The 26,179-nt window shown below is 35.4% G+C and overlaps 1 protein-coding gene across 1 annotated transcript; it reads right to left on the bottom strand.

Moving 5' to 3' along the window:
* Positions 1–14,813: 14,813 nt before the first annotated feature.
* On the bottom strand, positions 14,814–18,380 carry AFB5 (auxin F-box protein 5). The gene is made up of 3 exons (XM_022044689.2): positions 17,360–18,380; positions 16,483–16,984; positions 14,814–16,392 (listed from the first exon to the last, which is right to left on the bottom strand). Exons 1-3 carry the CDS (start codon positions 17,962–17,964, stop codon positions 15,634–15,636), a joined length of 1,866 nt encoding a protein of 621 aa, XP_021900381.1. The 5' UTR covers positions 17,965–18,380; the 3' UTR covers positions 14,814–15,633.
* Positions 18,381–26,179: the final 7,799 nt, after the last annotated feature.

Here is a 26,179-nt window from a genome sequence, read left to right as displayed (position 1 = left end):
AATAGAATAAAAAACGGCACCAAAATCAATTTAGTTAGGCCAACCACACCGTTTTAATTTCTTTATGTTTCTGCTTTTTGGGTTTTGATATGTATGTGAAAAAGAAAACTAATCAATGTAATTACGTGGAAAAAGTAACCAAAGTTCATATAATTTGATAATTAAAATTAAAATAATTATCATGAACAAGTTGTACGTGTCGTATCATATCAAAGCTAGCGTATCTTATCCCGTCAACAATATTATTTTTTTTAAAAAAAATATTATATTTTATTCTAAAAGTAATAAAATAATATATTTTTTTTAAAAAAACCTACCATAAAATTCTCTTTTTATAAAAAAATTCAACGAAATTTAACTCAATATAATTGTTATAAATTCACGAACATAGTTATAAGTTAAGATATTATTTTTATTGAATTAAATATTATAATTTAATTGCTATCAGTATATAATATATGTAAAAAATAATATGTAACGATTCCGAAAATTTCAAAAGAAATAAATTATGAATCTAGTGAGAAAACGAAATAAATAGTTAAGATTCACATTACTTACACATAAACTTAATGTCCCAAATAGTGCTACGAAAATTACCCTTTTAAAGGAAATACAAAAAATCTGAAGAAATAAACGGACAATAAATAAAACTGGTATCCTACTCGCAACCCTCTTGTGAATCGAGCTCTAAATCCTGATTCTCTTTATTTGAAATGATTAATTAAAAAATGAGCTACACTAGCCCAATAAGAATATCACGCTACTCACCGACACAGAAATGAAGGTTGGTATAAAATTAAAACAACTAATAGAGCATTTAATTAAACAAATGTATTTATTAATAAAAAAATCATTTACCGTCCACTTAACGCAACGAGATTTATAAAAATAATCTATAGAGACAATGACATAACACTTATTATGATTTCATATACAATTGGTAACATGTACACATTATAAATATATATTTAATAAATCAAACAACCACTGTCCTTTTTCTATCAGCTTGCTGGTATCCATGAATATTCATATGGATATTCTCGCTACGCGTGAACCCTTTCCTTTAACATTTTTAATTAAATGACCGTCTCTATACCTCGTCCGGTATGAGCGCCAAACTACTAAACCTCAATACCCCGTTCGGTATGAGGGTGAAACGGGCCGTCCCGATACCCCGTCCTGTATGAGTACCAAACTACCAAGTTTCGATACCCTGTCCGGTATGAGATGACGTTCACGGTAGGGTTCTTTATTATACCCGGTCTGTCCACTATTTATCAAGATATCCAATAAGACTGTCGTTTCATCCATTCACTTAATCACACAATTTTTCATTTTTTCCTTAGTCTCCATTTTTCAATTCACCATAATCACATAAACAAACAAACATACATCAGGGAATGCAATCATATCTCAGTTTTTCAATTTAACAATAGTCATGTAAGGCAGCAATACATGCATTCAGACCATAAAATCGCTAAATAAGATATTATTATGCATTTAAACTGTAAAATAAATCGACAAAAATCAACATAGAATAATTTTCAGTTCAGGCTCCATTAGTAACCCGTAATTAATTATAAATATTTTCTAAATTGCACAAAACACCGTATTATTGTTAATTTGACTTCAATTTCATAACAGAAAATAGGGTGAGGGATTCTTACTCAATTTGATACCCGAAAAGCTAAACTGTTGACTGCGTCTACTGGCGGTTTTCGGGTTTCTTGAATTTTTCTTCGGCAAAAAATGCACTATAAGTACCTACCAATGTCCCAAAAAATTCAAAATCAATCTCAAGACCCAATTTTGGCCAATTCTGAAATTTTGGCACAGCGGCTCCACCGTGCTCCGGCAGCCCGCGGCTACGGTCTGCCTCGGATCGACTATTTTTGACCAATTTTGCATTGATCCCTACAAGAAAACCTATTAAGGGGGCTCGATTGGCTGAAAAAATACAAAAAATTGAAACTCACCGGTGGCGGAGCTCTCTAGTGCGGCGGCTCCTCTGGCTCCCTTTGCGGTTGGGTGTTTTGCTCTGGTCAACCTGTAGAGAAGGAAACGTTGATCACAATGGTAGAAAAATTATGCCGAACGGGAAGGAGAGCCGCCGCCACCCACCGCTGTGCTGGAGCTACTTTCGACTGCTAAAAAAGGTAAAAAAAAATTTCTTTGTTCGGAATTCAATTTTAAACACCCCCATGACCAAATTAGAGCAAAAAGACTGGTCGATTGGCCGAAAACCATGGGTAAAGCACAGCGGCACTGCTGCAGGGAATTTCGGATACTATCATTACTGACACTATATATAATCTGACTATTTTCTGGATGTACATTCTCGCCTACTTGTTCAAGGGATCGGTCATCCTAATGGCCAAGAAGTGGGAAGACTTGGTAAGTCGGTCAATAATTACCCAAATGGCATCATGTCCTAAGCGTGTCATAGACAATTCTGTCACAAAATCCATGGTGATATGTTCCCATTTTCACTCCGAAATTGGTAATGGCTGAAGTAGCCTACCTGGGCGTTGATGCTCTACCTTGACCTGCTGACATACCAAACTCTTAGAAATAAAGTTAGTTATATCTTTTTTCATCTCGGCCTACTAAAATCGGGGTCGCATACTTTGATACATCTTAGTACTTCTGGGATGCATAACAAACTTTAAGCTATAGGCCTCTTCATGATGTCCCTTTTCAACTCACTGTCACTTGGAACACACACTATATTATGAAATCTAAGCAACTCATCGGTAAAGACTTGGAATTCTGAGTTAACTCTTTGTTATGCATCTTTCTTGAGGGCTACTAGGGTGGAATCGGTGGACTGAGCTTCTTTTATTCTCTGGATTAACTCTAATTGAACACTTAGGTGGTCCAAACATGTGACTCCCTTCAAGTCCTGAAGCCGTACCTGTTGTGCGGCCCCTATCTGCCTACATTCTGAAACCATCAGATGAGCTAATGTACCTGTATTTTTTGTACTGAGTGCGTTGGCTATCACGTTACCCTTACCCAAGTGATATGTGATGTCACAGTCATAGTCTTTGAGGAGTTTTATCCACCTTTTCTAACGCATGTTGAGATCTTTTTGAGTGAATATGTGTTTCAAGCTCTTATGATGGATATAGATCTAAAAGGTCTCCCCATATAAATAATGGCACCAAGTCTTCAAGATGTGGATAATTGCGGTAAGTTCTAAGTCATTGGTGGGCTAGTTTTTCTAATGACTCTTCAACTGCTTGAACCCATAGTGTAACGGCCCCGAAAATTCAAAAGGAAATACATATAATAATCTGAGTACGGAAGTGAAAATAAAATATTAAGGTTAACATCCCTTATACAATAACTTAAAAGTACGAAACAATATCACGGAATAAGTTTTTAAAAGAAATACGAAAAATGAGAAAAATAAAGAAAACTATAAAGTGTCTAGCATCTACTCGCAGTCTTCTTGTGGATCAGGCTCGGGAACCAGGTCCTCCTGATATGAAATGGTTAAATAAGGAATGAGCTACACTAGCCTAGTAAGGACATCACACTATATCACCGTCACAGAAGCAAAAGTTGGTAGAAAACTAACAAAATAACCAATGGAGCACAAATTTTAAAGCAATATATTTATTTAAAATAAAACCATTTACCCTTTTTCTCACCATTGGAGAACCTGTGAAAACAACCTATAAAGACAATAACATCATACATATCACAATTTCATGCATAATCAGTAACATAAAATATATCATAAATCTGTATTCATTAACAATAACTAATTATCACCGTTTCTCGTTTCACCAGCCTATTAATATATATGGGGATCCATAGGGGTGTCCCCGCCACACGTGAACCACTCTCCTTAACAATCTTAATTCCAGGGTCGTCCCCATACCCCGTCCGGTATGAGCACCAAGATATTAAACCTCAATACCCCGTCTGGTATGAGGGTGAAGCGGGCTGTCCCCATGCCCCGTCCGGTATTAGCACCAATGACCAAATCTTCATACCCCGTCCGATATGAGACAACATTCACGGTAGAGTTCCTTATGAACCCGGTCCGTCCACTATCTACCAGGATATCTAATGAGACTGTGACCTTATCTGTTTTTCCTTAGTCTCCATTACCAAGTTGAACATAATCACATAATCAATAAACATGCACCCGTTAATACAATCATATCATAAATTCCAAAATCACACAGTGGTCAAGTAAGATAGTAATACATGTATTTAAAACCATAAAATAGATAAACCAAATACCATAATGATTTAAACTGTAAAATAAACCAAGCAGGAATCGACAGAGAATAATGTCCGGTTCGGGCTCCATTAGCAACCTTAATTAATTATGCATATTTATTTATTGCACAAAATACAATATTACCATTTATTCGAACTTTAATTCCATGATAGGAAATAGGGTGAGGGGCCCTTACTTGATTCGACACTGAAAATAAGATTGTCACTGCACCTACGGGCGGTCCCTGGGTTCCCTGAATTTTTTTTCGGGAACTAAAACGCATTTACGGTACCTACACATATCCCAAATAACCCAAAAATCAGACCCAGGGCTCACTCGGCCAATTTTAGAATTCTGGCACGGCAGCTCCACCGTGCTCCGGAGACTGCGATCCGCATCGGGTTGGCTGTTTTCGGCCGAATTCAGCCAAAATTGCATCAGTTCCCGTGAGAAAACACACTTAGGACCCTCGGTGGGCCAGAAAAATGTAGAAAACCAAAACTCACCAGCGGTGGGGCTCTCCGGCGCGGCGGCTCCTTCGCATCACGTTGCAGTTGGGTGTTTTGCTCCGGTCAACCGTAGAGGAGGAAACGGTAATCACAACGGTGAAAAAATTACATCGAACGAGAATCGGGAAGGGCCTCATCGGAGGCGAAAACTGAAGCACCCTGCGGTAGCGCCACTGAGCTTTGGCGGCATTTTCCGACCAATTGGCCAGTACTTTCACTTTGATTTGGCCATAGGTGGGTTTAGAATCAAATTCTTAGCAAAGAATAGAATTTTTACCTCATTTAGCAGCTGAAAATTGCTCCGGTACAGCGGCAGGTGGTGGCAGTCGACTCCCCAACGACTGGGCTGTCTTCTCCGGCAAGGGGCTCTGGCGACTAGGGTTAGGGTTTGGGTGCGGATGAGGTTATTTGTATTCATCTGCTTTTGATCTGAGCCATCCATTGCTTTTAATCTGGACCGTACGATCGCGATTAAATAGAGAGGGAATCTGGACCGTCCGTGCGCGATTCAATCTAGATCGTCCGTGCGCATTTTGGATCTGGGTCGTCCTTGCGCGCAGGAATAGATCTCAGCTATTTGGTCGCGCGCATGCGGATTGCCCATCTGGCTCCCTCCCGTGTGGTCTCCTGTGTCAGCAGCTCTGTCACCTGGCGTGTCCTAGTTGGTCGGGGTAGCTGACGTGGTACAATTTTTTTAAATTACGTTTTGACCCCCTGATTTCCGATTTTTCTTTCAATAATACCCCCAGAACCTAAATTTTCACCCCTTTTCTCCAAAAATTTTTTCAATTAAATCCTTAAATAATTTTTACCCATTATTATTATTATTATTATTATTATTTTCATTAAAATAAATTAAATTTAATTTAATTCAATTCAATTAATACATATTTATATTTATATAGAATTAATAAAAAAAATAAAATAAAATAAAATAATGAAAATAGTTGGGTGTTACACACAGGCTATAACTTTCTCATGCTGCATCAAAACACAACTCAACCCTAGGTATGAGGCATAACTGTAAACTGTATATCCACCCGATTGGCTCGGCGAGACTAACACAGGTGCTGTAGTTAACCGTCTCTTAAGTTTTGAAAAGCTTCTCTCACAGTGTTCGTTCTACTCAAACTTGACGTTCTTCTTTGTGAGCCGAGTCAGAGGAGCAGCTGGACTAGAAAACTCTTCCACAAACCTGTGGTAATAACCTATCATCTCCAGAAAGTTATGGATTTCCTTAACATAGGTCAATCTTTCTCATTCGAGCACTACTTCAACTTTTTCGGGGTTCACTGATACTCCACCCTTTGATATGATGTGTCCTAGGAATGTAGTCTGCTCAAGACAGACCCCACACTTACTCAACTTTACATACAGCTTCTTCTTCCTGAGAACCTACAAAATCTGAGTCAGATGGTGAGCGTTTTTCTCTCTGCTTTTTAAATAAACTAAGATATCATCAATGAACACAATGACAAACTGATTCAGGAATTGTCTGAAAACCCTGTTCATCATGTCCATGAAAATTGCTGGAGCGTTGATTAGTTCAAATGGCATTACTAGGAACTCATAGTATCCGTACCTGGTTCAAAAGGCTGTTTTGGGAATGTCTTCTGCTCTGATTTTTATCTGAAGGTAACCTGAACGCAGGTCTATCTTAGAGAAGATCTAGGCACCCTGTAACTGATCAAAAAGATCATCGATCCTGGGAATGGGATATTTGTTCTTGATCGTGACCATATTCAGACCTCTGTAGTCAAATACATAACCTCAACGTCCTATCTTCCTCTCTTACAAATGTGACTCCGGCACTCTAAGGGGACACACTATGTCGAATGAATCCATTATCCTGTAATTCAGTAATCTGTTTCCTCTATTCCTTTATCTCAATACGGCTCATGCGGTAAGCAGTAACCGAAATAGGCTGGGTGTCTGGCTGAAGGTCTATGGTGAATTCAACCTCTCTGTCCACTAGCAATCCAGGTAGTTCATCCAGAAATACATCTAGAAAGTCTCGGACTACTGAAATCTCTTGAATACAAATTTCTTTTCTGAGTTTCCATTGTTAGAGAAAATAGTTGGGTTAAAGCACTTGATAATAAAAAAATTTACTATGAAGGAACAAATGTTAAACGATTTTATTAATTTGTAAATGACTCCTCATTAGGAGGGTTGAATACAACATTCTTGCTAAAATAATCTATAGTGGCGTAATACGCTGCTATCCAGTTCATTCCTAAAATTAAATCAAATTCTTCTGTGTCAATTTCTATTAGGTCCACACTTAAATCCTTATCTGTTATATCTATGACACAGGCCATGTATATAACATCCCCCAGCAATGTACTACTCCCATGAGTAGATACAAACAACACATAATCAAGTTTTTTAAGTAATAAATCTAATTTTAATGCAAAAATATGTGAAACAAATGAATGCGATGCACCAGTATCAATCAAGATATGAGCAAGATGGTTACAGATAGTGTACATACCATGTACCATGTCCGGGTTAGCTTCTGCATCTTCCTGAGTGAGATTGTAAGTCCTATCCTAGATAGGAGGTATAGCCTGGTTCAAATTTCTCGGGCACTCTTTACGTAATGTTGAGCTCTACTACATATGCGGCATGTATTGTTGAAGCGATAGCAGGGTCGGTCTCCATGATCCTTACCATAATGCTGACAGATCTTGTCGCGTCCTGCTGCTGGAACCTGAGGGGGAGCCTGAGTCATCGGTCTAGGTCTTTTATTCTGTTGAACAGATGCAATAGATGCTGGTCTGCGGTGTGGGGCTGAGGACCTGGGTTTCCTACTACTTGAGGGAAGGTGCGAAGGCTCCTCTCCGCTAACTGTGCCTTGGTCAAGACAGCCGAATAAGTACTAAGCTCGAGCACAAACAACTGCTGTTTGATCTTAGGATGGAGATCCCACTCGAACCTTTTAGCCTTCCTGCCTTCATCCATCATGCTCTCAGGAGAATATCGACCCAACTCTAGGAACTTGCGAGCATATTCTGATACAGTCATGTCCCCTTGGACCAAGTGTGCAAACTTCATCTCCTTCAGATGTTGGAGATACTCTGGGAGGTACTTTGCATGAAAGGCTGTTAGGAACTATTCCCAAGTGACTGAAAAAGGCAGGGTGGTCTGCTTGAGTTGTCACCAGCGGTCTGCTTCTCCCACTAGCATGTAGGTAGCAAGGATGACCTTCTATTCAAGAATCACCTCGAGGGTCTTAAAGGCCTTCTCTGTCTCAGCTAACCAGAACTCGACCTCTTCGAATAAAGATCCCCCTGCAAAAATAGATGGATTTAATCTTTTATACCTTTTTATGTAGTCTGGGTCCATCATGAGAGGAGTTGGATCCCGTGGATGAGGGACTGGATTGTGCTAAGGATGGACTGGATGGCCCTGCAATGGTACTTAATGATCCGGTGGAGGCACCGGATTGTACTGTGGTGGTGCCGGGTGATGTGGTGGCTGGGACATCGGATCATACTGTGGTGGTGCAAGGTCATACGGGGTGGCTCAGGATTCTCCTGCTGCAGGGGTGGCTCAACCTGTGGTAGCGGGGGAGGGTCAGGTAGCTCCCTCCTTTCCTCCTGGGCCTACTAAGGAGCAATGAGTCTCTCCACCATCTCAAATAACTGATCAATATTCTCTTTAAGTGAACCCTCCCGGGCTGCTCGGTTTAATGGGAGTCTTCCTCTCCTCATCTATCTATACTTATATTTTACAAAGAATGGTTGAGTGAAAATTCCTTTTTTTTTGTTTCCTAAGGGTTTTGTGTAAGGAATGGGTTCGAGGAACACGACTCTGATACCAACTATAATGACCCCAAAAATATTAAATGAAATAAATTATGAATCTAATGCGAAAGCGAAATAAATAGTTAAGATTCACATTCCTTACACATTAACTTAATGTCCCAAATAGTGCTATGGAGATTACCCTTTTGAAGAAAATACAAAAAACTTGAAGAAATAAACATAAAATAAATAAAACTAGTATCCTACTCGTAACCCTCTTGTGGATTGGGATCTGGATCCTGGTTCTCTTGATCTGAAATGGTTAAATAAGAAATGAGCTACACTAACCCAATAAGAATATCACACTACTCACTGACACAGAAATAAAGATTGGTAAAAAATCAAAATAACTAATGGAGCACTTAATTAAATAAATGTATTTATTAATAATAAAACCATTTATCGTCTACTTAACGTAGTGAGATTTATAAAAATAACCTATAGAGACAATAACATAGCACTTATCATGATTTCATATGCAATTGGTAACATGCACACATTATAAATCCATATTCAATAAATCAAACAACCACTCTCCCTTTTCCATCAGTCTACTGGTATCCATGGGGGTTCATAAGGATATCCCCGCTACGCATAAACCCTTTCTTTTAACATTCTCAATTAAAGGGTCGTCTCCATACCCTCTCCGGTATGAGCACTAAACTACTAAACCTCAATACTCCGTCCGGTATGAGAGTAAAATGGGCCGTTCCCATACCCTGTCCGGTATGAGCGTCAAATCACTAAGTCTCGATACCCTGTTCAGTATGAGACAACGTTCACGGTAGGATTTTTTATTGTACCTGGTCCATCCACCATTTTCCAAGATATCCAGTAAGGCTGTCGTTTTATCCATTCACTTAATCACACCATTTTTCATTTTTTTCTTAGTCTCCATTTTTCAATTCAACCGTAATCACATAAACAAACAACACATGCATCAGGGAATGCAATCATATCTCGGTTTCTCAATTCAATAATAGTCACATAAGACAGCAATACATGCATTCAGACCATAAAATCGATAAATCAGATATTATTATGCATTCAAACTGTAAAATAAATCGATAGAAATCAATAGAGAATAATTTTCAGTTCGGGCTCTATTAATAACCCGTAATTAATTATACATATTTTCTAAATTATACAAAATACCATATTATTGTTAATTTGACTTCAATTTCATAACAGATAATAGGGTGAGGGATTCTTACTCAATTTGATATCCGAAATGTCAAACTGTTGATTGCACCTACTGGCGGTCCCCGGGTTTCCTGAATTTTTCTTCGGAAATTAAAATATGTTATAAATACCTACAAATGTCTCAAAAAATCTAAAATCAGTCTCAGGGCCCAATTTTGGCTAATTCTGAAATTCTAGCATGGCGGCTTCGCCGTGCTTTGGCGACAGCACCATCGCGAGCGGCGGCGATCCGTCTCAGGTCGGCTATTTTCGGTCAATTTTGCATCGATCCCTGTGAGAAAACACGTTAAAGGAACTCAGTTGGCTGAAAAAATATAAAAAACCGAAACTCACATGTGGCAAGGCTCTCTAGTGTGGCGGCTCCTCCGGCTACCGTTGCGATTTGGTGTTTTGCTCTGATCAACCTGTATATAAGGAAACGATGATCACAATTGTAGAAAAATTATATCGAATAGGAATTGGGAAGGGCCTCATCGGAGGCGTTTTGTAAATTTTCTGCGACGGTGCTGCAGGGCTTTACCCGCAGTTTTCAACCAATTAGCCAGTCCTTTTACTTCGATTTGGTAATGGGGGTATTTAAAATTGAATTTCGAACAAAGGGAGAAATTTTTACCTTTTTTGACGATCAGAAGTAAATTAAAATTTTACATAAATTAATTTAATTTACATTAAATTAAAATTGGGGATTACATAATAAATTTATAATCTCAACAAAATTTAAATTCATAATTTTTAAAGTAAAACACAAATAGTTTAATTAAATAGGACAGTATTTTTTTTATAAAAAGACAAAATAATAAAAAAATTGTTATTATTAGTCATTACAAGTTTGATACTAGCTATAGGCATGTTGTCTATCTATGTTGGTAGCTTTTCTTTGTGTCCTGTTAGACATTTTTAACCTATCCCAAACAAGCTTCTCATTCAATGCCAACCACCCTTTTTCTTAACACGCCTTATCGTTTCATGAGTGAGATTCAGGAAAACAAAAAGGCAGTGCTTGTCAACTAAATTTATCTAAAATTGAAATTTTATTAATTCAACATAAACTTATATTTATGCACGAATATATATCTTCTAGTTATATAAAATATAATGCAAATATTATTTTATATGAACGAAAATTCCTAATAAAAATATAAAAAATTTATTGCACATTCGATTTTGGAATTAGGTGTGAAAAAAAAAAATGTGATTTAGGAATTACATAGAATATAGTTCAAGAGAGCTTGTAATAACTAACATATAAAATTATTAATATTCATATTTTATTTTTATATTTAGAGTTATTTATTATCACATTAAATAAATAGATAACTATTATCTATACTATCACCCTATTTTTATTTAAATATATTTATAATTATTTTTTATATTATAAAGATAAATAGATAATCATTATCTATGTTCACACCAAATATAAAATTATTTCAAGAAAATGAGAATGTCAATTTCGTATTTCTTATATATATATTGATGATTATAAAGATTTATAAAATTTATTTACAGTTTGCCCCTATTTTAAATAAGAATTTATATAAAATTTCAAATTCTTCTCTAAATTAAGCTTTTGAGGACCAACACTAAGTACAATTTTATAAGGTATATCAAGATACGTATCCATTTACTTGGTACATTCAAAATTTTATTCATGTCATGTAGTAACAAAAATTGAATCCATACAAAAGTTACATTCATGTGATCAAAATATACATTCATTCTCGCCATATCTATCTATATGTGTGTGTGTGTGTGTGTGTATATATATGTTTGTGCATATAGTAAAATCCAATTATCTTTCTTGTCCTTTTTATCTTGTTGAATTGGAGTAGAAATGAGTGATAAAACTTCACCATTTCTCTTCGTTTGTATTAATCAATAGTGAACCTGAAGCACGTGGTTTGGAGTCCCAGCAAGATCAGATGCTGATAAAGCGTGTGATAACTAATGAAAAATAAAAAAATTAAAAAAAAATCAGTCTCACTATCATATGCCAATTGATATATATATATATGCTCGTATATGTACATATATATATATATAGCTGTATATATTAAGATATAAGTGAAGTCAAAAATTAGGTTTCTGTCAAAGTATTTTTGTTTTGTCATTTTATTTTTCAAAAAGGATAGTTATATTATATACAATTGGTTTGGAATGATCTACATACATACTATTAAAAAATTAAATTAAAATTTTAATTTGTTATAATTATAATAAATAAATGAACATAACTATCATATAATGTTATTTGTGTATATATTGATTAGATAAATCAATTTTATATATTATATATAAAACTTGTGCAAGATCAGATAATTTTTTATTGTTCTAAAAAAAGTCTGTGTATTAAAATCACCTCCAATCCAAGATCCGAATAGAATAAAACAAGATCCGATTTCCATTTTGCATTTTTTAATTAAATCAAATTGATAGTTCCTAGCTAGTGGGTTTTTGCTAATACCCAATTGTAATAAATATATACATAATGATTAATATTGTAACACATAGATAATTTGATTTTAAAAATATTTTGTATATTAAAAACAAAACGACGGTGCTTCACTTAAAAAAAAAAAAAAAAGAAGCAAGATCAGTCCGGGAAATAGTGCAAAAAGGTTTCCATATTTATTTGTTATGAATATTAATTATATAATATAATATTCACTAAAAAAAAAATGTAATATAATAATATTAAAAGAGAATTAAATGAGTGGAGGAGCACTAGGGAGAGCAGACTTTAGTGGTTGACCTCGTGCTTAGTTCACCCATGAATGCAAAATTCCAAAATAAACTTTGAATTTTTTATTTTCCATATAAAAGAACTAAAGGTATTCTTTTTTTCGAAATTCAAAAATAAAATAAAATTTACTTGTAAGTTCACAGTTCATATATTAAGATCATAAATAAATAAAAAAAATTTTGAATAGAAATTCTAATAAAATTCTAGTAATATATTTTACTGATTAAATCTAATTTGATTTCATATAAATTTACTTTTTTAAAAAAAAAAAAAAAAAGTTTCTAAATATTCCTTCTCTCTCTTACCACCTCATCACCCACTCGATGTCTACTATCTGGCTCTAGCTCCAGATCTGTAATCAAAATCAATCTCATCAATTTGTCGTAATAAAATTTAAAAAATAAAATGATACATGTTTAAATTTAAATAATAATTTTTTAATTTAAGATCGTCATTAATGTATCCTACCTTCCATACCGTACACGTGGCCCACATAAGTCAGTGATCTGGTGGTGGGCCATATCTACAGATAGCTAAGCTCTCCACCAATCTACATAAAGCGGCTTACCTTTGTTGTTTATCACCATAACCTTTTTTTTATTTGATTTGTGTGCTTTTAAGTATATAATATAATTAAGAGTGATGCATGTGCTTTGCATTAGATCATACATGTAAATTAAATCAATCACCGCCGTTGGATTTAATCAAAGTATCTCCATCAAATGATGGTTTATATTCAGTAGGTAAGAAGGCCACATCAGAGATAACATTTTCGTGTCATCCAGTGGCTAAGATTTGTCTATCCAGGACCTTATGTAATGTCATTATCAAATATATCATCTAGCTTCTTTCATTTATTTTTTTCCTCCTCTTCTTTTCTATTTAACTTTTTTCTTTTGTTTTTCATACAACTTTTCTTTAAAAAAATATATATGTATCTATAACCAAACTATCATTAAACTTAAATACATTATAATGTCCTAAGAACTGTTTCCCAATTTAAATCATAAGAGATTTTCAAGAAATTATATGGAGACGGAGACCCACATCTAGCCAAGTATTCACATTCAATATCGGGGTAACAAACTTTACCCTTTTCTCGATAAACAAAAAAACAAGCAGGATCAAATACGCGTAGTCAAATCTAACTATAGAGATTCTTATCAAATTATCAAGTTCAAATCATAATTATTGTTTTTAAGACCGAGTTAGTCAACGTAATCTACCAAAATTTAAGCATAAACACTCTGCAAGTAGGATGACTAGAAACAGGAAACCACTACGTGAATTCAAATCTGCTACTTCTGAAACGGGAAATATTTTTCTGTCTTAACAAATTTTACCGGTGTTTAGTCAATATTCTCAAGCAAATTGGGTAAGCGACGGCGCTATGGCGAGTATATGTCCTATTGCAAGGCAAAGCAGATGACGCTCATAATTCATTCATACATACATACATACATATGTACATATAGCGAGTGAGGGAAAGACCCATCTGGGTCTGGGGCAGTGGGTAAGAAGAAAACATTAGGGTTTGGTCCACTTGCTACGTCTAGAAACGGATAGACAAGAAAGAAAGCCAAAGCTTTGTTTCCCATCACTCATTCAATTGCACAGTCAGATCCCACTTTGATGATAAGTTTGCTTTTTACCTCACTGGTTGATAGAATACCAACAAAGAAGGCAGATAGATTTCTATCCTAATTATGAGATATATATATATATATATGTATACATATACACGTATAGATAGATACAGAGAGATAGCGATGGTGGACTCAGGCTGCTTTATAACGCAAATGCAGGGGCTGTGACAAATCATCACCATTTTTGGTCCCACCCACAAGTCAGAAAGAAAAAACAGAGAACAAATAATTCAGGAACAGCTATTCTGTTGTAAAACCTGTTTTGCCCTCCCTTGATTATCAACCTACCTCTTGCTTTGATTCTATTAAAACAAACAGATAAAGTCCATTCAACTCGATCAAAACACAGATCAATTCCATCTGAAATTGAATGGTTTGCAAGAGCATTTACCTGTTTCTGAGGCCAAAATGTCTGACGTGATCCACAAGGACAGAGAAAATGATTCAAAGCCATTCCCCCAGAGATGGGTTTCTCATGGAATCTAAACCCCACAGAGTGGTGGAAGGGGTCCTGCATCGTGTACTTGTAAGAACACTTTCCACATATAATTAATGGGCCTCACTGTTTGATCACTCCACATCCAGAATAAAGGGAGAAAGAAAAGAGAGGGCGACGAGCCAACGACATAGTCACAATTTAGTAATAGTATAGATGGTCCATGCATATGCATATTTGGCATTTATTACTCATCTCACATTGCCAACAAAAACAACAATAAATTCAACAGTCAGGTGCTACAACAACACATCTGAAAAATAAAACGTTGAGAAAGGAAGGGGGGGAGAGAGAGAGAGAGAGATGTATCAGTCTGGGGATTTAGTTCTCACCGGCTATGGTCTTAAACTAACTACAACTTGAATTAAAATAACGTGCTAACTTTGTTTACGACTGAATACTTGCTTTTCGTTTCAATTCAATTCTCTACTGGGAGTGACATGGAAGAAAAGTTCCGCTACTTCACCATCTAAATCAGCAAATTCTTCAAGGCCATCTTTGTTTACTTCAGTAATGGACGAGTAATTTGTTGGTTGGGTCCAGTGAAAACACATGCATTTCTGATGCAGATGCAGCAGATCAATAATCCCTCCCTTTCTCCTTTCGCAGCCTTTGTTTATGATAAATGAATAGGAAATCCCGAAAAAGAAAAGAAACATAAAAACCTTAGATGCATACCGATACAACAATGCAATGGTTCAAATAACTTACAGAGATGTCCATCTTTTGATTTAGATCCTTCCTCTCAAAGAACCAAAGCAACGGATGGTCCTCTATAGAGCTTTCACTTTGAATACCATTGCAACAGCCCAGCTAGGAACATAAGTTGTTTACCCAAACAACTATGGTTGACAAGATGCTGGGACTCTCCTGCGGGATATATAAAATGTCCCCGCAATACTAAAACTTCCCCAAAAATAAATACTTTGTAGCTTTGCAAGGTAGCCACAGTAGGAATAGCCAATACAACTTCCAGCACCACACAAGGGTCTATAAGATTGAGACAAATTTTGGTGCATCTTTTCTCGGTCCTTCAAGAGACCTATACATGTACAGTGTCTCAACATAGTCATCTATTTCCTCCTCATCCTCAGATCTAATCACTTCTACCACCAGGTGAGGCATTGCTTGAGCAATCTCCTGGCATCCTTGGCGTGATAATCTACAAGAGGACATCCATAGGAACCTCATGTTGTAATAATGATGCAACCCAGAGCGCAGAGCAGCATCCCCAAATGGACTGTCTCTAATCTCAAGCTTCTGCAGCCTGGGGCAACCCTCAAGCACATACTTCAATCCCATATCACTGTCTCCAGCAAAAGCTACCGACAGAGTCCGCACCAGTTTCCCATATTTCCCAATATAACTGAAAGCTCGATCAGTTAGTAAACCGGACACAGCAAGTCGAGTGAGTTTCTTGCAATTCATAACAATGGCTCCAAATCCCTCATCCATGGGTTCTCCAGTTATGTGATCAGGCCTGTGGCGACCCATTATGCAGAGCCTAAACACCACAAGATCTGGACAGTTCTTTGACATGGCTATCACTGCAGCATTGGTCATTCTCTGGCAGAAGTACAAGATAGATTGCAGTTTCCTACAACCCTCAGAAATTGCTTGGAGGCCCACTTCAGAAACAGGGCCCTCGCTGTCCTCCCGAGCATCAATAGGGAAAACCCTAAGCTCACGGAGTTCCTTGCATGTTGCCGCTACAGCCTGAAGACCTTCATCACATATTGAATCAAGAACCTGCAAATTGAAATTCAAAGCAAACTAAGGTTAATTCAAAGTCACTTTCCCCTAGAATAGTCATAAAAAACCAAAATGCCGAACACATACCCAGAAAATCTGGAGTTTGTGGCAGTTACTTATCACAGGTTTAAGCTGTTCAGCAGTAATATTAGCATAGCTGAAATTCAGAGAGGTGAGATTAGCACAAACTGGATAGATAGCTGGTAAGTAATCTGGAACAATTTCCCTGAATCCAGAGAGACAAGTTAAGGATTTGCAAGCAGCAAAGGCAGACGCATAATCTGGTTCATGTTCACCCTGAGCAACAAACTCTAATGCGCTAAATGAGCCAGTCCCTAGATGCGTAAGCTGCGGGGCTCGAGTTATCAACCGATATAGTTGCCCAATGGAGAGAAAGCGATTCAACCGCAGTTTCTTCAGAAAAGGAGACCTGATCACCAGCCTCTCTAATACTTCAAAGTTCAACGGGCACTCAACGCAATCAAAAATCAATGACTCGAGACATGTTTCACCCTCTGGGAAAAAAGATATCCATTCTACCTCATCGTCTGAAACTTCAGATTCAATTAGATCAAGCACTCGAAGTTTTCTGAAACAGATTCATAAATCCACAACAACGTCATCAGACATTTCTTCCATAGCCAAAAAGAAAATAATACCAATTCCTAAGCATTATAAATTCATAAAGCTTCTTATCTACGAGGCGTTCAACAACGTACATAACGCATAAACACCAAACTTACCCCATTACAAATCAGTAACAGATCTAAATATTAAAACAAGATGAACGAAAACCCAGCAAAGCACTGAAAGTTTCAACACCGTTCCCCAAATAAACCACTGCCGAGAAAAATATCACTATAGAGAGATCTAATTAGCCGCGGTGTGGATGGATTGAACAAGTAAAACCCTACCATCTACTTCTCAAGAAGGTGAACATGAAGAATAAAAAGCAAAAACGTACCTGCACTTGCTGGCAACAATAGCAAGCCCACTGGTTCCAAACCCTTCGCAGCAAATCAGCGAAAGCTCCTTAAAGCCTGAGAACGACTCTGCGAGGAGCGCTAGATCATCATCGGTCACAGACATTCGCTTCAAGCAGACCTTTTCAAGCCAAGGATAAGCCTTCGCCATCGCAGACACCCAAGGCGAAAAGTATGCCCCCCAATTGGGCGGCATCAGATTGAAATCGGCGAACCTGGGCTTGCCTTTAAGTACGAGAGACCGGACCCTCCTGAAACGCTCCGTAGCCCGACCTGGTGAGACTGCGTAGCAGTTACCGATGAAGAGCTCAGATCGGGTCATAGCCTCCACACGTGACCACGACTTGCAGACTAATGAGGCGACGTTGCGGTCCCTGCGCGAAGTCAGGAAGTGAAGTACGTTCTCCAAAACGTTCTCGAGCACCTGGTCCGGGAAGGGAGCCTGGGAGTCCGACCCGGACGAGTTGCAGTTCCGGGTTTTGTTCGAAGACGACGCAATCGCTGATTCGGATATCGCCGCAAAGCGGAGATCCAAAGGCGGGGATCGCTCGTCGTCTTCTGACATTTCGTTGGGATCCCGTCCCATCAGAGGGCTTCCGAGTTCCCACTCTCGGGCTCTGATCTGGAAATCTTCTCTGCTTTCCCCTTCACCCAATCATAATGGATTTCGATTCAGATCATATAGCTTTTGGTGCTTTTATTGCTCGAAACAAGAAAGAGATAAGAGAAAGAAAGAAATAAATGGAGGAACGAGAAGAGAGAGACGATACAGAGGAGGAAGGTGAAAATTTGAGATTAGTTTAATCGGGTCACAAGGAAGATGAGTTTACAGAGAGCGGTGGGCTGTCTGGGAGGGTCTGAGCATTGGGATTCTCCACACTTGCCTCTCTTTCTCTCTCTTTCATCTGTGTTTGTGTATATGCACTATCCAATGGCTCAGCTCTCCACACTTCTCCTCCATTATTTGGGGTTTTTCTTTCTACAAGCTTTTTGTCTTTTTATTTTCCCTGTGTTTCTTTTTCTAATTTTCAGTTTTTCTTTTCCCGGTTTTGCTAAAATGAGGATTAAGATATAAGTCTTTGATTTTTTTCGATAAAGACCCAAACATTTCATCTTTTTTGTAATTTTACCCCTTCAAGATTTATTATAAGTGATGATGAAAATAATAAATTAAGATTGAATTTAACTCAAATTAAATACTTAATTATTTTTGTACTAACCTATATATATATATATATATATTACATAAATACCCGTTGAAAAATAAAGATTAAAAAATCTTACTATATGTCTTAATCAAAATATGTTGTTTTCATGGTTGAAAACATGGTCAAAATAATAAATAGCAACACCGTTGAAGTTGATAATAGAAAATCCAAAGATTTTCATCAATAGTATTAATGAATCTTGTTAGCATAATCTTTGTTTGACTAATGATGTTCATGTGCCGACCTAATTTTTGTTGTTTTTTGCTTACCGAAAAATTTAATATTTTAGATTGTAATTTTTATTTTTCAATAATTGTATACTTAATATAATAATTATTTATTTATTTTAATATAAAAATATTTTTGGACAAACTTAGACTAATATGATACTATAAATAGTTATCTATTTATTTACTGTTGTAATATGTAGTATGATTATGGTATACTTTACATAATTATAAAAATTATATTTTGTTTGTAATACAGTAAGAGCAAAATTATTGATAATGAAATATGGTCTGAATGAATATACAGTAATTGCTTTAATAATTTCTAGGTGATGAAGAATAAATTTTTGGAACAATATTTTTTTCGGTAATTAAATTTAATTAACATATAATATTTATTTTACTTATACATATATATTATAATATGTTATGAGTAATTTTAATTTATTAATATATTAATAAATTAAGTTTAATTAATATTAAAAGTATTTTAGCCTCAGTAAAAATACGTTTAAGATTCGAATTACTAACTTTGAATGGAAGGGGTTGCACCGGAATTTTATAAGTAAACGGATGACACTGCAAAATAAAATCAAAAAACCCGTACGAGACGGTTTATCTCTAAAAACACCAAATTCGAAGGGGCGTTGTGCAAAGACGAGCCGTGGATAATATAATATAATACATGAAATATCTATTTTTGGAACGAAAGTGAAGAGCACGGTCCAATCAAAAAAGCAGTAAGGACTAAACGGTCGGGGATTTTACTGAACCTTCATGAGTGACTTACTTTGTATATAAAGGCTGACACACAAGGCACAGTCATTTCAACGTTTAATCCACACGCGCCATAGTCCGCGTGAGCTTCAGTTACCTCACTGTTCACATGCCTTTTTTTTTTTTTAAATTAGACTCAGGCAGGCTCCCTTCTTTTTCACTTCTTGTTGTGTAGTGTGAAGCGAAGCATCATTGTATTTAAAATATATTATTAAATAAAAAATAAAAAACAATGATTATTGTAGTAATAAAAATAATATAAAGAAATAAAATTAAAAAATAAAATGTAATTAAATTCACAATTTCTCTTCTCTTATAGGTGTTGCTGAGGTGAGATGATTTGTCCTCCTCCGATTTTGGATCTAAATCTAAATTTATAAGGTTAGGGAGGGTGGATCAAATTTCAAACTTTATATAATTTATTTTTATAATAAAAATTATCTTTAAAATTAACCCAAAAAAAAAATATTTTTATAAAAGTTTATATAGAATTGATATAAATTTTATTATAAAACTATATTTTTAAATTTTGATGTGATCTGTAATATATTATTTTAATTTAGATTATAAATCGAATTTTTGATTTATTATGATTATCTTAAATACAAAAATCTAATCTGTCACATATTAATAATATAAATTTTTGATTTTATTTAGTAAAATATGTAGATAATATTTTTATAACATAATAAATTTTACACATTCAATAAAAATTAAATTTATTAACTTCGAGTAAATATATATATATATATATATATGTTAAGCATATCAGCATATTCTTGATAATCCAAAATATAAGTTGACTTTTAAGTTTAGGAAAATCGCCATAAGACCCTTTCACCATCTTATCCTTTTTATGTAAATTCCACTCATGATAAACCTTACTACATCTTGATATGTAAATTTTACTCTTTTAAGCAATAAGGTTTTAAAGTTTTGACCGTGCAGTTGTTTTTATCATTTATGGGTCAATTTCATTTTTGACTTTTCTGTTTTTATCATTTATGGGTTAATTTTAATTTTTGACGTTTGGGTCCGGAGGGTGATTATTTCTTTGGGTTCACCCGCCCTTGTTTTTCTTTGACAAAACAAGTTAACCACCAATTGATATTTTTGCTGACACGTGTAGAAAATATAAAGTTCCTAAAACCAACGAGGTAGTATTTTTTATTTATTTATATAAATATAAATAAATTCATAATATATATATATATATATATAATGAATCAAGTTGGTCCAAATTTTATAACGTTAAACTTGTTTATTAATCATCTTTTTATTAAATTTATTTGTTTTTTTTGTTTTTTTTTTTACATATTTGAATACCATACTAATATAATATATAAATACTTATTTTATGTATAAATACCTTGTAAATTTTACAAATAAAAATTCATAAAATATTTAATGGATATTTAATTTTGTGAAATTATTTTCATCTAACATATAAATTAAAGTTTTCTTAAGATCAAAAACCAAATAAAAAAAAAACAAATTTCTTTTAGACTGCCATGTCTCATTTTTAAATTATATTTATTTTACTTAAAATCAAACTATATCTTATTTAAAATTAAATTTAATAACTTTTTCAAATATAAATTAATGGTAAAGCTATAAAATTTTAAAGTAAATTATGTGAAAATTATTATTTATTGCAAACCCTTTTTTTTTTACAAAACTTCAAAATATGAATAAAATTTATATAATTAAAATATATTGTTCAAATTTCACTTTAAATTATATATATATATAGATACAATGTTAATCTTTATCATCTTCTACTAAAACTCACACCATTTCCTATTAAACTAAACACAATTTTACAATTAAATATGATATAATTTCAATATTTAATACATGGGTTGTGTTTAAATATATTATATATTATATCTATATGTACGTGAAGTGTATTAATTGGATGATGGGCCATCAATGTCCATATTGTATTTGAACAATAATTCCGTGTTTGGAGATCAATGTTTTGAGACATTTGGTTCAAAATGCAATGCAAATTGTTTGATCATACTTATTTTTTGGTTCAACCTCCCTAATCTTTTTGTTGATTATGATGTTTAACTTTACAAATATGATGTTTAACTTTATATATATATGTGTGTGTGTGTGTGTGTGTGTATGTTCATTTGAACCTCACATGTATATATATATATATATATGACATGACATTGATTAATTAAGATCTCTAATCTGTAATCAGAATAATTAAAATTTCCTTCCCTTTTTCCTTTTAGCATAACGTGTTAATTAATTAGACGTTCTGAATTGAACTTCATGTGTTTGGCCACATATTTGAACTTCATTTCTGTAATTATTGTTTTTACTTATTTTGCACTTTTTAATTATATCTTCGAATTTTTAATCTCAGCATATATCCGCTATTTTATGAATATTATAACTGATATATAAAATTATTCCGGGCAAATTATTGTTTTAATTCCAAACTTTGCTCCATTTTTCATTTTAGTCCCTATATATTTTTTTTCATTACTAAATGGTCCCTAATTTTATGTATAAATATTTTAAATGCATTTAGGTATGGACTCATGCAAAAACACAGATGAATTTTTTAAATAATGAAAATTATAAGATTTTTTTTCATGTTTTGGACAAAACTTATTTATTAAATTAAATTAAAAGTAGATAAAATGAAGGGATTCACAAACCAGAAATATTATATATTTATATTATGTTGTACATACATGCTAAATTTATCACGGCCTGAATCTTTTGCCCTTTACAATTATAAGCAAATTTTTTGCTGACAACAAGAATGTTTAATATTTGATTCCCAGAAGTTGTCGCTTAATCAATTATATTCCCTTCCATTGCATTTGACATATGCATGCATTTGCATCTTATGAGTTATTTATTATTTGGCTATAATAAATAAATATTAGTCCTGAAAGTATCTTAAATATAACGAATATGGAAAAAGATTCTCCATTCTAATGTCCTTCAAAAAAAAAAAATTAAAAATTAAAAATTAAAAATTTAATATTATAAATAATTATGTAATTTATTTATTAAATATAGTTTTGGATTCGATTATTGGGTTATGTCCCAATTTCTCTTTTAAGTCATTTGATTCCAAATTACCATGAGAATGTCCACTTTGATGGCCAAATTTCTCCACTATGATTTTGGAAGGGGAAGAATTTTGATTCGTGCAAAGCAATGACCCTTTAAAAGTTGAAAGCTTTAAAAACAAAGGTCGTCGTCTCCTTGGAAGTAGCCTTTTTAGCCATGCTTTGTAAAAAGAAAGAAGACAATTCAACCACCAAATTTACTGTCAAATTTCCCAAAATTAGGGAAAGTTTTTGCAAGAATCTTCATCTGTTAATTGTTATTGTTTAATTCCACTCTTATATTGTGTGTGTGTGAGTGTGTGTGTACGTACAGGAGTATTCATCAGTTCACCAAATTAAAAAAGATTTTTGAAGGAATATTAATAACTCAATATAATAAAAATTTATAAATTGAAAGAAATAATTAACATCTAAAATAATATATTAACATTTAATTAATTAAATAACACAGTAAGTCTTATAATAAAAATGTATATGAAATGTGTAACGCGCCGTTTTTTTTTTTTTTTTAACGGCGCAGTCTAAGATAATTTTATGATCAACTCAAAATCAACTTAAAATTTACCGTATCTCCCATCTCCATCTTCCTTCCTCCCGTGGCTCGCACCGTCACAGTCCTCCTTTTTGCTCTCTCTCTCTTCTCGTTTCTCTCCAATCCGGCTCCTCTCTCTCTCTTTCTCTCTTTCTCTCATCTTCTCTTCCCGTCCTCGATCTCTCTCTTCTCTGTTTTCTTTCTTTTCTTACCTCCTCCTCTCTTTTTTTCTTTCCCTTCTCCTATTTATACCCCACCAGCCTCTCATACTGCCCGTCTATCTCACCTCATCCTAATCGTCCACTCCCCCCTTCTCCAAACGACGTTGTTTCCTCCTCCACTTCTCCAAACGATGCCGTTTCCTCCAAACGACGCTGTTTTCCTCCTCTTCTTCTCCAAATGACGCCGTTTCCTCCCCTCTTCACCAAACGATGCCGTTTCACCTCTGAAATCCTCACTATATATACATATATACATACATACCAATTTTCTCTTTTTTTTTATCCAGTTACTACATATACTTCCCCCCAAAAAAAAAAATTTGGTCCCTCAAATTTTGTTACCTTACCTCCAAAAAGTTACGGATAATTTCATCTTATCTTGTCCTCCCGTTCCCATGTTGCTTCCTCATTCGCATGATGTTTCCACTGTATCTTCACCATAGGTATTACCCTACTCCTCAACTTCCTTTCTTGACGCTCGAGAACCCGGTCGGCTCCTCATCATAAGACAAGTCCTTCTCCAATGGTAACGATTCATACCTTATAATATGATTCGGATCTGGGTGGTATTTCCGTAGTAGGGATACATGAAATACATTGTGAACCCCACTATACCGAGGAGGAAGTGCTACCCCGTACGCAACCACCCCCACCTTTTCCAGAATTTCAAATGGCCCTATGAAACGAGGACTTAACTTTCCTTTCTTCCCAAACCTCAACAAGCCCTTCATGGGAGATACCTTCAGGAACACATGATCCCCTATTTCAAAGCTCAAATCTCTCCGGCGATTGTCTGTGTATCCCTTTTGTCTACTTTGAGCAGCTCGTAAATTCTGCCGTATCACCAACACTTTAGCCGTAGTTTCCTCCACTATTTCCGATCCCAACAACTGTCTCTCCCTTACTTCCCCCCAACACACCGGCGACCTACAGGGCCTTCCATACAAAGCTTCATAAGGAGCCATACCGATGCAAGTATGATAACTATTATTATATGTAAACTCTATTAAAGGCAACATATCCTCCCAATCTCCCCCCATATCGATGACACAAGCTCGCAACATATTCTCCTTGTAGTGTTCGCTCCGTCTGCCCATCCGTTTGTGGGTGAAAAGCTGTGCTAAAACTCAATTTAGTACCCAACGCATGTTGTAAACTTCTCCAAAACCTAGAGGTGAATCGAGAATCCCGATCAGAAACAATAGATATGGGAATGTCATATAACCTTACTACCTCTTTGACATACAGTCTGGCCAACTGCTCCACTGAATCAATCACCTTCATTGCTAAGAAATGGGAAGATTTAGTTAGACGATCAACTACTACCCAAATACTATCATGCTTCTTGCGGTTTCTTGGCAACCCGGTCACAAAATCCATGAAAACATGTTCCCATTTCCACTCGGGTATGGGTAAAGGCTGTAACAAATCCCCAGGCCTTTAATGTTCCGTTTTCACTTGCTGGCATATCAAATACTTTGACACATACTCGACCACATCTCTCTTCATGCCCCTCCACCAGAAACTTTTCTGTAAGTTTTTGTACATCTTAGTACTTCCGGGGTGTATGGCAAATTTGGTGTCATGTGCTTCACTAAGTATTTTTTCTCATATCGTACGATCACGGGGAACACACATTCTGGTTTGAAATCTGAGTACATCATCACCTTCCACCCCCAAATCTCTCACTGTCCCCTGTTCCACCCCTTTCCGGATCCTCTGCATCTCGGTGTCCACCATTTGCCCTTCTATGATTTTCTGAACCAAGGTAGGTTGTGCCCTTAAACTAGCCACATACCTTCCATTATCCCTTTCTTGAATACATAGTTGTTGCATGGCTTCCTGTAAACACCACTCTGACACCATCAAATGTGCCAGCACCCCAGTACTCTTACGACTGAGGGCATCTGCCATAATATTTTTCCGTCCGGGGTGATACCTGATTCTACAATCGAAGTTTTCAACAGATCCATCTATCTCCTTTGTTGTATATTCAACTCCCGCTGTGTGAACAGATATTGTAAACTCTTATGATCCGTATAGATTTTAAAGATTTCCCCATACAAATAATGTCGCCACAGTTTTAAGACATAAACTACTGCAGCCAGCTCCAAGTCATGGGTGGGGTAATTCCTTTCATGTACCCTTAATTGTCGAGACCCATACGCTATAACCTTTCCCTGTTGTATTAATACACAACCCAATCCAACATGAGATGCGTCGCTATACACTGCAAACTCACATTCTCCCGACGGAATAGCCAATATTGGGGTGGTAGTAAGTCTACGTTTCAATTCTTGGAAACTGCTCTCACACCTCTCATCCCATTCAAACTTCACATTCTTTTTCGTCAACCTAGTAAGAGGTGTCGCGATACTTGAAAATCCTTGAACAAACCGGCGGTAATACCCCACTAACCCCAAAAAACTTCTGATCTCTGTTATAGTCTTTGGTCTTTCCCACTTCACCACTGCTTCTATCTTCGCTGGGTCCACTGATACCCCATCTTTTGACACAATATGACCCAAGAATGCTATTTGATCCAACCAGAACTCACATTTACTGAGCTTTGCGTACAGTTTAGCTTTCTGAAGTATCCTTAGCACAGTTGCCAGATGTTCTGCATGTTCCACTGAATCCCTTGAATAAATCAATATGTCATCTATGAAGACAATGACATAACGATCCAACAGGGGTCTGAACACTCGATTCATCAAATCCATAAATACTGC

Source organism: Carica papaya, chromosome 1 (genome assembly GCF_054855325.1).
Source record: "Carica papaya isolate Zhongbai chromosome 1, ASM5485532v1, whole genome shotgun sequence".
In the NCBI taxonomy this organism is placed as follows: domain Eukaryota; kingdom Viridiplantae; phylum Streptophyta; class Magnoliopsida; order Brassicales; family Caricaceae; genus Carica; species Carica papaya.
Note: the sequence above shows the minus strand (reverse complement) of the source record. Positions and strands in the feature narration are given on the sequence as shown.

What these genes read in the sequence shown, in the direction of transcription:
- AFB5 (XM_022044689.2), bottom strand. Translation starts at nt 17,964, where the DNA reads ATGGGACGGGATCCCAACGAAATGTCAGAAGACGACGAGCGATCCCCG. An exon ending in ATTGTTGCCAGCAAGTGCAG is followed by an intron (nt 16,985 to 17,359) that starts GTACGTTTTTGC and finishes AATCTGTTTCAG; the next exon opens with AAAACTTCGAGTGCTTGATC. An exon ending in ACAAACTCCAGATTTTCTGG is followed by an intron (nt 16,393 to 16,482) that starts GTATGTGTTCGG and finishes TTCAATTTGCAG; the next exon opens with GTTCTTGATTCAATATGTGA.